The sequence below is a fragment of the Anopheles cruzii genome, chromosome 3, assembly GCF_943734635.1.
Source record: "Anopheles cruzii chromosome 3, idAnoCruzAS_RS32_06, whole genome shotgun sequence".
Taxonomy (NCBI): Eukaryota; Metazoa; Arthropoda; class Insecta; order Diptera; family Culicidae; genus Anopheles; species Anopheles cruzii.
The window spans coordinates 52,892,650-52,904,135 of NC_069145.1; the positions used below are offsets into that span (position 1 = coordinate 52,892,650).

The 11,486-nt window shown below is 44.1% G+C and overlaps 2 protein-coding genes across 2 annotated transcripts; both read right to left on the reverse strand.

Annotated features, from left to right (window-relative positions):
• Positions 1-125: 125 nt before the first annotated feature.
• On the reverse strand, positions 126-8,019 carry LOC128272906 (uncharacterized). Its single transcript, XM_053010789.1, has 3 exons — positions 7,868-8,019; positions 5,604-6,077; positions 126-1,177 (listed from the first exon to the last, which is right to left on the reverse strand). The coding sequence occupies exons 2-3, from the start codon at positions 5,804-5,806 to the stop codon at positions 1,165-1,167; spliced, it is 216 nt and encodes a 71-aa protein (XP_052866749.1). The 5' UTR covers positions 5,807-6,077; positions 7,868-8,019; the 3' UTR covers positions 126-1,164.
• A 1,729-nt stretch (positions 8,020-9,748) lies between these two features.
• On the reverse strand, positions 9,749-11,434 carry LOC128273068 (actin-like protein 6B). Its single transcript, XM_053010982.1, has 4 exons — positions 11,128-11,434; positions 10,939-11,072; positions 10,650-10,871; positions 9,749-10,584 (listed from the first exon to the last, which is right to left on the reverse strand). Exons 1-4 carry the CDS (start codon positions 11,336-11,338, stop codon positions 9,871-9,873), a joined length of 1,281 nt encoding a protein of 426 aa, XP_052866942.1. The 5' UTR covers positions 11,339-11,434; the 3' UTR covers positions 9,749-9,870.
• Positions 11,435-11,486: the final 52 nt, after the last annotated feature.

The window sequence follows — 11,486 nt, forward strand, 5'->3', positions numbered from 1 at the left end:
CCAAGTGCGCCACACCAACAGGAGAGTGCTACAACAGTAGAGTGGTGTCTAATGCTCCAGAGTGACTTTGCCAAACACCCACAGCTGGAGAAAATAAATAGTTAGTCGTAAAAACATGTTAAAAAAATGAAAAATGTGTCTTTATTTTAGGTATAATACTTAGAGCTAGTAAATGTACGTACAAAACACTCTTGTCAAAATATCTTCGTCACTGTTCACCGAAAGTCACTTGCAAGGCACTGCGCGTTTTGGCGATTTTCTAATGTAGAATTTCATTCGCTTCGCTCCGTTTACTCCGTGATTTAATGTAGCTGGTCAGTAGCCTTTTCTTGCGCTTGCTCTTCATACAATCTTCCTTACTATCTTTGTGTCCATTGCCGAGGGGACAGAGAAAAGCTACGGTAATGAGTTAGTAAAATAATCACATATCGGTTCAGTATCAGTTCAATTACGCTATGGCCTCCGGGGACAGGTATACTGGTTCGCGGATGCATATTGCACTCTTTAAGTCTGGGTTATGTTTACATCGATAAGATGTGTAGCTGTGTGTCGATGGTATTGGTCTGCTGTGTGAGCTGCTGCTGGTACTTGTCTACTTGTCTTTTCATTTTTACAAAATAATAGAAATCTGTAAAAAAATGAAATCTGTCTTCGTTTTTTTTGTATCGGTTGCTACAATAAATAAAAGCAGTCTCGCAAACGATTTGTTTCATTTGTCGTTAAAGACACCTTCAGATAGAATCCTGCTTTTGGGTGCCCTGTCTATCCCGGAGTCATGCGCGGTCAAACGGAATCAAACGGGATGTGGTTCAGCCGTCTAATCAGCAACAATGGCAATTCCGGTAGGCACACACTAACCACAAACAGGACTGGACTGAAGACCAGCAGTAATCCGGTCCAGATTGCGACCATCCATAACTGGTTAGCACCAATCAGCGAAAGCATTATTATTATTATTACTCCGGCTTATCCGTTTTAGCTGGTAGTTCTCTCCCAATCTCCCGAATTCCGTTTCCGTACGTCCAGACTATTTGCTCCTCTCTCTCTCTCTGAATGTGGCCGATGAATGCGTGGTAGAGAATTCGTGAATATGCTGTGAGGATTAAGAATATTTCTCTGTACCCGACGGGAAAGCTGCACGGTAAAGCTGAAACCGTTCCGAAGCTAAGAACGCCACCTGAAATGAAAGAATTTTAACAGACATTAAGTAAACAGGTAATCTCCAAACCAGCAGAGAGCATGTCTCCATTTCACAGCACGCTTGAGCGATTTTATAAATTATATAATAATTAGAGAATAAGCTAGCTAGCCTTCCGACACCAAGTTGCAGATTATGGAAGGATTTGCTACACGTACCTACGGACTGTTGTGAAGAGTAACGTTCTGATTCTTCATTTCTTTTTACTAATTCTTTGTCGCCGTAAAAATTACATTTTATTACGTTATAACTAATCCTATAACCGCTCAAACTAATTTGCAATCAGCGCGTCAGCTTTAATAACATTAAAATCGCCTTTTACTTTGCAAAAACGGGCTCGTTAAGCCGACGTCGGATTTCATTGTCCAAAAACATTCCTTTTAAAGAGAAGAACAAACTAAATCAAGTTTGCTCAAGTTAGATAATCGGTTCTCGCGTATACCTAACAAACATATTTTGTATGTATACTAAGTATAGAAGAGATATAAAACCCTTCTGATGTAAGTTACTGCTAACTTTTTTCCTACTTGAGCCTGAACAAATTGACATCCTGTAGAAAACATTTCAGAATGTTCTTTACAATAAGTAAGAAATAAACTTGTGTGCTACTAACATGCACCACAAATCATTAAAGCGCATGTAGAGCCGATCAACTTCTACGAATAGTGCGTTTGAGTGTTCTCTTTATGCGGTTTTATGGTGCGTGTACGGAAGAAATCTGTCGCCTTTCCCGGAATTCCATGCTTCTCTGTCGTTACGCTTTTTCATGCACGTTTAGAATGGCTTGGTACCGAATGAAAAATGGGAAAACCATCACTTTCCTAACGCCTGCGTTGTCCGTCCTGTCACTCGCAGGCCAAGTATCGCACCGACCTTCCCCATCCCTGTGAGCAGTGAGTTGTGACGCCAAACATCTTCGTTTGCGGACCATTTTTGTCTCTTTTTTTGGCGAGTGTTTATTTTTCTGAATGTTTGCCTCAACCACCGCAAGTGTCATACATCGGAGCCGCTGCCAACACAACCGCAACGTGGTTTAATCGCAACCATACTCATGCTCACGTGTGATTAATCATCTCAGACCAGGACACGGTCATCCGTTCGCATTGCTCACCCTGACCTGCAAGCCAGCATGCACTAGAGAACCCCACCAGCCAACCAGCATCATTTGGTTCATCGTGAGCGATTGCGTGCGAACATACGCACGAAACAGAAGCTCATTATGCGACCTTCGGCACAGTGTGCTGAGGCTACTGTCTAATGGTACAAACATCTTGACCAACTTTTTCACGATTCTGGTCTCACGGTTAATGCAGCTAAGCCAAGCGGCCTTTTTAAGCCTTTTTACGTAACTAGTGATAAATTTATCGAAATATACTACGCTTGCAATCATACAACTGAGCATCACAGAGCATCTGATGCCAACGGATGCAGAAAACTTTGCTTTGATGTCGTACCGAAGCTTAAACTGCTAAAATAGTCACCCGAGCATAAACCGGACACCATTCAGCGACTCCAAAATTCCCATGATCGTGATCTTGAACGGAGAGTCGTTCATGCGGAACTCTAACCACCGTTAAAGCTACATTCTTGGCTTGTTTACGCGCCGTTTGTTTCCAGCGCTGCATGTTGGAGCTTGGGGGAAACCCTAATGCACGATCACACATTAGTCGAACCGGAATGAAGCTTCTCAGCGAGACCGTCCTCGGAAAGAGAGGTTTATTTTTTATTGAAATCTGTCTGGGAAACATTTAATCGCCAAAGTGTTTTCCGGAGTTTAATCCACTCGCGGAACCTGTTGGGCAAATTCAAGGCCCAATGTTACCTTCAGCTTGTAGATAGCGACATTCGAAACACACCAATTCTATCGTTCCGATTTTGAAACATATTAATAGTGTTAATGTTAGTTTCTAATAATTGCAAAACCATTCAAAAACCGGTCGTTTCCGATATTGCAGCGGTTTGAATAAATCAATGTCCGTTACAAAATTTATTACTATCATTCGAAAACCTGCCTTCGCATTAATAAACGGTGAAAGGCAGAAGACGAATGCAAAAGGCACAGGCGTACCATTTCACAAAAGCGGCAATAAGCGGATGGTTTTAGTAATTCAGTGACTTCATCAAATTATACACATATTGTAAATTGTGGCAAAAGAAAACCCATTGATAAATCACAAGGTGAAAGTTTTAATGTTTAGTCTCACCGTTTTCGTTGGCACACGAAAACACAAAAAACAAATGGAATGCAACTTTTTAAACTTTCACTAATATTTTGGAATTGAAAAAAAAATTCCCGCGTCCCGTGAATCCAATCTATTTGTTGGACTGTATCTAAAAGTAGGACACAAATGACACGAAATTAAATGAAACATTCAAAACCTTAATCACTTCTATTGATGAAACTATCGATCCGTCACCCCGTCAGTGTCTGCGGAAAACATACTCCCAGCAGTCCATGTAATCACATTTGTGGCACTCTGCGCTCAGTTGAATGTTTCTCGATAGACGGGATTGGATTTATTTATCACCGCGCTAATCGAACACCTTGTCCACTGTTTGAATCGGCTTACGATTTCCATGGTAGGGCGGCTTTTCGACTTTAATCCGTAAAATCCCTCACTTTTTGCCGAAATCGGCCGCGGACATGCATCGTTGATGGAAGTCAGACGCTGACGCTCCGTACCTAATCGTATGGGGCCGGTCAGTGCGCCAGCGAAGCTTTAGAACCAGTACAGCGTGATATAATAATCCCCTACGCTGGCCTGGTGCAGTCAACCGTATGCGATGTGGCAAAAGCAATCCAACGAGTTCGCTACCTCGAAACCACTTTTTCACTCGTTTTTCTCTGTATCGGTCTCTTTCTTTTTACAATTAATGGATTGGCCCGATAGGACTTTAAGGAGGCCGAAACTGGACGAAAGTTCTACGACACAATTCTTTATGGATAGAAACCCCGCAACAGAAATTGCTATTCCGAAATCAAACACCAATCACTCACTTTTATCCAAGTTGGCTGTGGTAGTAGCGATGTTTGAATTTGTTGCCGTTATGCCTTTCGTTTGTCGCTGAGCTGAGCGTTCCAGCCACGACCACGAAAGCAACCGCCAGACGTAACTCGCCAACCGAAAACGCGCGTTTCCCCACGATCGTGTGTGTTGATCTCGAGTAAAGCCAAATCAGGTCCCCGAACGCATCGCCGGTTGCGCACCACCGTTAGGCTACCTTGCTTGGCCAATGTTTCGGAGCAACTAATAGCGAACCAACAAACCAGCTCTGACCAACAAAGCTCTGGCCAGTGGTCAATGGGGGGGCCAATGGGGGGAACTGACGCACCGTGACGCACACGCTGAAACGTTATACGGTAAACGGCGCTAATATGGCAAGAACAGGGCTTCCCCGGGGCTGAGCGCTCGATGGCCGTCGGAGATCGGAATCGGAGTGGTTGTAGTGGTTCTTTGAGGCTGTTCGACGAGATATTCCTCTTTGACTGGTCGTTCGTATTTTTTTTCGTAATTTCCACTTTACGCTTATTGTACCACCTGTTTACAAACATTGCTGATCTTGAGATCTAACCTGTTTATAGCACATTTTTCGTTTCGACCATCTAATTACGTGTCGTTTCATTAATTGATCATAGTTTTGAAATAAAGTAACAAGAACAGAAACCGACATTCAATCTACAGCTTCCCGCCATTACAACGTGCGTATGAAAAAGGGCGCATAATGTTCGTCAGTTTCCAGAGACAGAAGACAGACACTGCGGACGCTAGTACTCGCATCGTTTGAAGGCAAACCGGTCGAGTTGAAGGTCTCGTGGTAAGGACTGAGTACGTTGAGTACGTTTGTACGCAATTGTACCAAGGGCAAAAACAATACGAAACGCTGGATAGCAATAATCCACGGTTCGACCAGGAAGCGGCAAGGCAACTTGCGGATAATTACAACAAATATTTACACATCCCTTGCATGCTTATCGTCTAATAAAATCAAGCTTTGTTTGAATTAAGTAGTGTTAATCATCGCATAAGGTATACAAATTCTCAATTTTAAAGTTAACTAATCAACAGAGGAATTGAGCTATTTTGTTAACATAAAATAAATTATCTAATAGATGAACGAATAAAATGATCTCGAGTAGAATCTTATAGTTAAGGAAGAAGATGTTAACCACATTTGCGTCTCGAACACGCACAGCAGATTGCATACTCGACGGGCGCACACAAAAATGTATTGCAAATGTATGCCATAAACATAAAGCACTCCGTTCCCGACCATAATATTGGGTTGGGGAAAAAGTAATCCATTATTTGATCGGTAGATGGTTTTAGTGATCGATATCTCGTGAAGTGTTTCAAGTGCACATACTTAAAAAATGCTGTATAAAAATGTGAATGTGAATACTTACATGATGTAGTAGTAACTGTCCCGGTCGGCCGTTTTACGTGGTTTCATCGTGTCGTTGCTGCTCCTGCCGCTGGAGCCGGAGCCCGAGACGGAACCGGACCTATTGCTTCCCGCCGTGCCCGACGAGTACGAGGGGCTCGCCGTTGATGATTTCATTGACGTCATGGCAGACACTTGCCCGAACAAATTTCTCAAGTTATCCATGGTCGCTGGGGACGGATCGTCGTTTTTTTGGCCAAATATGGTGCTATAGAACGCGTTCTCGTGACAAATCACACACGCTGCGCTGCGACTGAGATTGTGGGCGTGATAGCGAAGGGACAAAACTAAATCCTTCTGCGGGCTGCCTCATAAATTCGTCGGCACATAAATTCGACGTTACAGCTTCACACCTTTCTGCTGCTACGGTCCGGACGATTCGACGTTGTTCATCAAGTTCCCGAGAGGATACGTACAAAACACATAACACATCAACCTGCAAAAAATGTACGAAAAAATAAACGATGTTTGTGAGCCAAAGTCGCACTGCAAGATCGAACGGCGCGAACGCCACGAACGGGGAGAAGTGGTTTGTTTGATAATTCAATTTTGGGGGCCGGAACCCGCCTCTTATCATCGGCTTGTGGACAATGGCGGGTCACCAGGGCGCCTCGGATGCCTTCTTTCGGGTAGGCGTTATTGCGTCGGACGATTTCTGTTACCAAGGCCACCAGCAAAGCATAAAACGGGTCACAGCAAGCCCAATAGCGATAGAGTCGGTCCACACGCGCCTGCGGCAGACAGTCCTGCTGTCTCTCCTCCGATTTGCGGAGTGAATCTCCGCCGAATTGCGTTCCTCGAGACTATTATCCACTGATTGAATTCAGCCAATTTAAAAGACAATTCTTTGTCCTTCATTCCGGTCGTGAAAATGAGAGGAATGTGATAAAAGAACATCAAAAGAAAGCCTTTATTTACAACCTATGCCCGACGGGTATTCCAAACGATTAACTACGGCCAAATAGAAAGCCCGGACTGAAGGTACTGAATTCGTTAGGGCAGCAGTTGCTCTTTTTGAAGAATCTTGGTAAGCAAACATTTTTATACTTCTCTGTGAATAAACTCTGCTACTTTGTTAAATAACGTTTGATTGCATTTAAAACCCGATGACCATCAAGGATTTGTAAATCATGTAAATTCCGTTCAAAACCGACCATAAAAAGTAGTAATCTTGCTCTATGTCTGCAAGCGTGTGTCGTGCGTACAGTAGATTGGAGCTAGTTTATAGTCAGCGGGTACAAAGTACAAGACGCGTGTACTGATGACGGTGACCCTGTTCAGGTTTTTCTGCTCTCCACGCGCACGGCATTAAAACTAGTCACGGATTTGCCTAAGCAAAGCGGTCGGACGGGATTTTTTTCAACTTGATTTTACAAAGAAAAGCAAGCAAGAATAAATGTATTAAGTAATATGATCTGAAGAAGCTCGTCTTCGATGCTTTATTATTATAAACAAAAAAATGCATGCATGTGGCACTTGGAAAACCCTCGATTGACGAGTCAATAAGATAAACAGAACTAAACAACAGATAAATCCTGTATTCGGCACGCCGTAACCAGGTGCAATTTACCGATAACCGAACCTAATGCCCTGAGCACCCAAACGAAGATAACAGAAGTCGGAGGCTCGAAGGTATCAATTTACTGATATGTGATAAGACTAAAGAGAAGCATCAAAGCGTATTTCGAGAATAGTCTGCACTTGCTGGCCGCTTTTTGTTTTGAATGCTGTACTGTTCAAATACCTTTGTTTGGATTATTTCGATCAGCCATCGAATAGTGAACATTTCGTAACGTTAAAATAAGAATTCTTAAAGCAAAGTAAAACACTCGCTCAATACGTTCAATTATCACACTCACTGCCTCAATTGACCATTTTTTGTCATGTTCTACCCATCCATTGCAACGAACGTTTATTTCACGATTTTAACATGCATCTGCGTGTTTTTTTTGTTTTGGTTACACTGCAATGTGAGTGTTGCACATTACGTTGAAGGTTCGGTCGTGCATATCGAAAACAAAAAACTTCTTCTCCGGCATGACGAACTGGAAAGTTTCGATGGGACGTCTACTGAATACATTCATTATCCGTTTTATGAGCTATTTTTGGCCAGCCGACGCAAATGTTGATGGCGGCCGCTTACAGCCTCGAAAACTTCACATTACCACCGGCGGCATCACTAGCCACAAAACCTGTTAAAAGCCAAATCAATGGTGTAATACTTACTGGAAATTTGGCGTTGTTTTGGCGGTTTGTCACAGAAACTATTTCTTTCGTTTATTTGCACCTTCCGGAAAACAATTCGCCCACCAGCTCTACATAAATGCCTGCTCCGTAAAGAGGGAAGTAAAATGAAACCCGGCAGCAGCTCTGAAACGACCTTTATACAAGTTACGCGATCAAAAACGAACTAAACTTCGCCACCGAGCAAACCACAGACGGTACGTACACGGCCACGCACACACCCTTCGAACCGATCGATTAATAATCCTCAATGGAGTGCGATAGAGAGCGACAAAGCAGCGACGAAAACGCGCGCAAGGGAGACACAAAACAAACAAACCAACCGATCGCGTCGGAACGACGACGAACACAATCGTGGAATCCCCCGCTGTACCCGTTTGGAATAAGTCCCTGGAATCCTTACCGAAAAGGGGCTGATTTTCTGAACCAGGTACTGGGAACGGAAAAACGGTAGATGAGCGGAAAATTTCCAGAACAAAACAAATAGCATAAAGTGACATACAATTCCTAGCATACACCGGTCCAGATGGCCTGTATTGCTTTCCCTTTCTACACTTAGTGCCGTTACCGGGGGTTTGGGATCGCTACCTGGGCAACATAAGTAATGGAAAATTACCGAAAATTATGCACCACACGGAGTGGAAATGTACCAAGCACAACCCCGATATCTGACGAAGTCACAAGCGACTATAATGGTTGGTTTCGTTGATCTTCCTAGCAACGTTCAGTCCCTGAGAGGGATAAAGCAGAATAAGGAACGGTCTTGAGGTTTCCATCACGAACGGCTACTCATCGGATATCAGTCTCAGGCGGTGATCGGATACCTCGACGAGATAGTAGACCATATGCCGTAGCAATCCAGTGGATCAGGTTTTCAGTTGGACACCGAAGGGCACTAGATGAACCGCCGGGCTGCGGGGCTCAGTGGGATTTTTCGGAAGCGGAATTTCCGGTAATCCTATGGCACCTAGAATGATCGCATAGCTCGAGCACATGCTGGTGAGCAAACATATCGACAGCAAATGTCGATTGAGATTAACAACCTGGTAAAAATAAATGTAGCGAAAAAAGGGGTCCGCGCACCATTTCGTTTTCATAGGTCTGTTTCGTGATCACTGTGTGTGATTGAATTTATGAAAAGCATTTACTTGAAACGGAAGCGTTCAATGAATACAAATATTATTTGTTCGATAACCTGCCTTCTAAAAACTATCTGTTTCCAGTTCCAGTTTCGTAATCTCAAACCTCATTCAAAGAATGGGTAGAATTTACTATCACCCTGTACGATTGTAGTAAAAACATGCGCATAGACTAGCCTGAATCCTCGCCGATTCATCGCAGATAAACCACAATAACTGACCTAAACCAGTTTCGTACAAGTAAGACCGTTTCCGACATTCCCATCGATGCACTGATACTGCAACGTCTCAAGTGAACTTTAAATAGCATACACATTTTTACGATGGGAATGTAAACAAAAAACATAACATATTGCGTAGCGCCGGAGCTCGGGCAAGATCCAGCGCCCGTGTAACGCTTATCAGATAGCTGATAGTGTAACGAAGCTGAGGCTTGCAATCGCAGGATTAAGTAGATCATGGATGAAGGAATGTTTAACCCGTTTTACCCGGCAAAGTTCAGCTAGAAAACAAATCACGTCGCCACCCTGGGTTAACTTAATTCTATGGTCGAACCAAATGGAAATTTGCAAAAATAAGTCGTTTTTAATTCAAACCTAATTAAATTCGAAGAAGCGCGAAGGAAGCAGAGTACTAAACTAAGCAGTTTTTGTGTTGCTGTTCTCACCTGCAGCTTGTATTACTATTTTTCTTCTTTCGCTTGTCACGTAGAAAAGTATGAGCGAAAGATTAGAAGAGTTCACACTTGATAGAGTTTACAGAAGTACAACATAAAATTAAATCTTCAAAGCGCAAACAGAAATTGCGTTCCGATTGCGTTTCCGTCATGTCGACACCATTCCCGTTTTAGGGACATTTCCGCTCCACTTGACTCTTGCCGGATTCATCGTATTCCTGCGAACTGATCCACATTTGTTGGAATGTGCCGATGCTGGCCAGAATAGAGCCACCGATCCATGCTCCGAATCGTCTCTCAACTGATCCGTTGGCAGAGATCATCTTCAACCGCGTATTGGACGGTGCACGGTGTTGCAAATCGCGGTTCAATCGCTCCGGAAACCCGGGCAACAGCGAGTTACCACCCGTAACGACCACCGAACCATACAATGAAAGCCGAACGTCTGCATCACACATACCGACGCTTGTGGAGGCGAGCTGTCCCGCCCCCAGCATCGTGTGATCGAACAGACTCTCAGCTAACTTGAACCGTTCGGGGCCAAAATCTTGGTGGTAACCGTTCGGGAACTCGTAGTGCACGGCCGGTATCTGGGCAGCTGTCCGTTCATCGTAGGGCGTTTCTAGCACCTGTACAACCGACATTTGAAAGTCTTGCAGCAGCGCCTTCAGCATGTACTGCTGCCACGAGGCGGTCAGCTTTTCCGGCAATACTTTCGGTGTGAAGCGCGGTGTGTCGCGCTCCTTAATAACATCCTTCGCTGCGATACCGTAAGTTGGCAACAGGTCGATGTTTTGGCCTTCGAGGTAGTGGCGACACTGAAGCGAAAGATAGTCGCCACCAAGAGGAGATTTGACCACTGCTTGGCTTAGAACATATCCCTCCTGAAAGTGGATTACTTTACTTTAAATGCATCGCAAAAGAAGACGATGAAAAATGTATTACATACATGCACCGGAACGGCCGAGGTATGCGTGGCGCCACTGTCCACCACCAACGCAGTGGCACGCCCGTTAGCAAACGCTGCCAGGACAGCGTTTTTTACCAAAAAGAATGCAGGAACGTTGTACTTTTCAAACATCAGCTCCGTCAACCGTTCACGGTTGTTTCTTACATTCCATGCTGCCTCTGAAAACAGGACCGGATGGTAGACGGACTCCGATTGGACAACCTTAAAAAGATAGAACAATACGGATAAGTTCACTCCAAGTATAGGGTTTAGAATGCATTCATTTCACCTTAGCGTACGTATGATCAAGCACTTTTTCGAAAAGGTCCCAATTTTCAATCATTCCATCTTTCATGTACGATTGAATTTCCATATTCGGCCGGGCAACGTTAACCAGTGTCGTGTCCACATAGTACTTATTAGCTGAAGGTAAAGACCAATCGTCATCAGAAGTGCGATAAACGTGAAGAAAAATCACCGTCCAACTTACTGCTACCAATGTTGTTGTCCGCTTTCGTCTCCAAATCTGAGTTCATCACAGGATCCGCCGGTCCGACACCTACCACAGCCGGGATCTCAGCTTTCGGAGTGTCCTCCTGGGCGTATCCGACGCGCAGCGAATGGTGGCCGGGATCGAACACCAGTGCTCCAATTTCATCGCCCCCGTACAGCATACCACTTGCACTCATCGTAGCAAAATGTTGGTGCAGCAAATTACAACACGAAATGCCACAAATTAGTTACACAAACATGAAAACCGCTGGCGCCGTAAATGCAAACAAACACCCGGCGCGTCGGTTTTTCGGTCGTTTGACAGCTGGCAAAATGCGATCCAGT

Bases quoted from the DNA above. Each gene is read 5' to 3' on its own strand.
- LOC128272906 (XM_053010789.1), bottom strand. From the start codon at position 5,806: ATGGATAACTTGAGAAATTTGTTCGGGCAAGTGTCTGCCATGACGTCA.
- LOC128273068 (XM_053010982.1), bottom strand. From the start codon at position 11,338: ATGAGTGCAAGTGGTATGCTGTACGGGGGCGATGAAATTGGAGCACTG. The intron at 10,872-10,938 runs GTGAAATGAATG...TATCTTTTTAAG, and splicing joins TTGATCATACGTACGCTAAG to GTTGTCCAATCGGAGTCCGT. The intron at 10,585-10,649 runs GTATGTAATACA...ATCCACTTTCAG, and splicing joins CCTCGGCCGTTCCGGTGCAT to GAGGGATATGTTCTAAGCCA.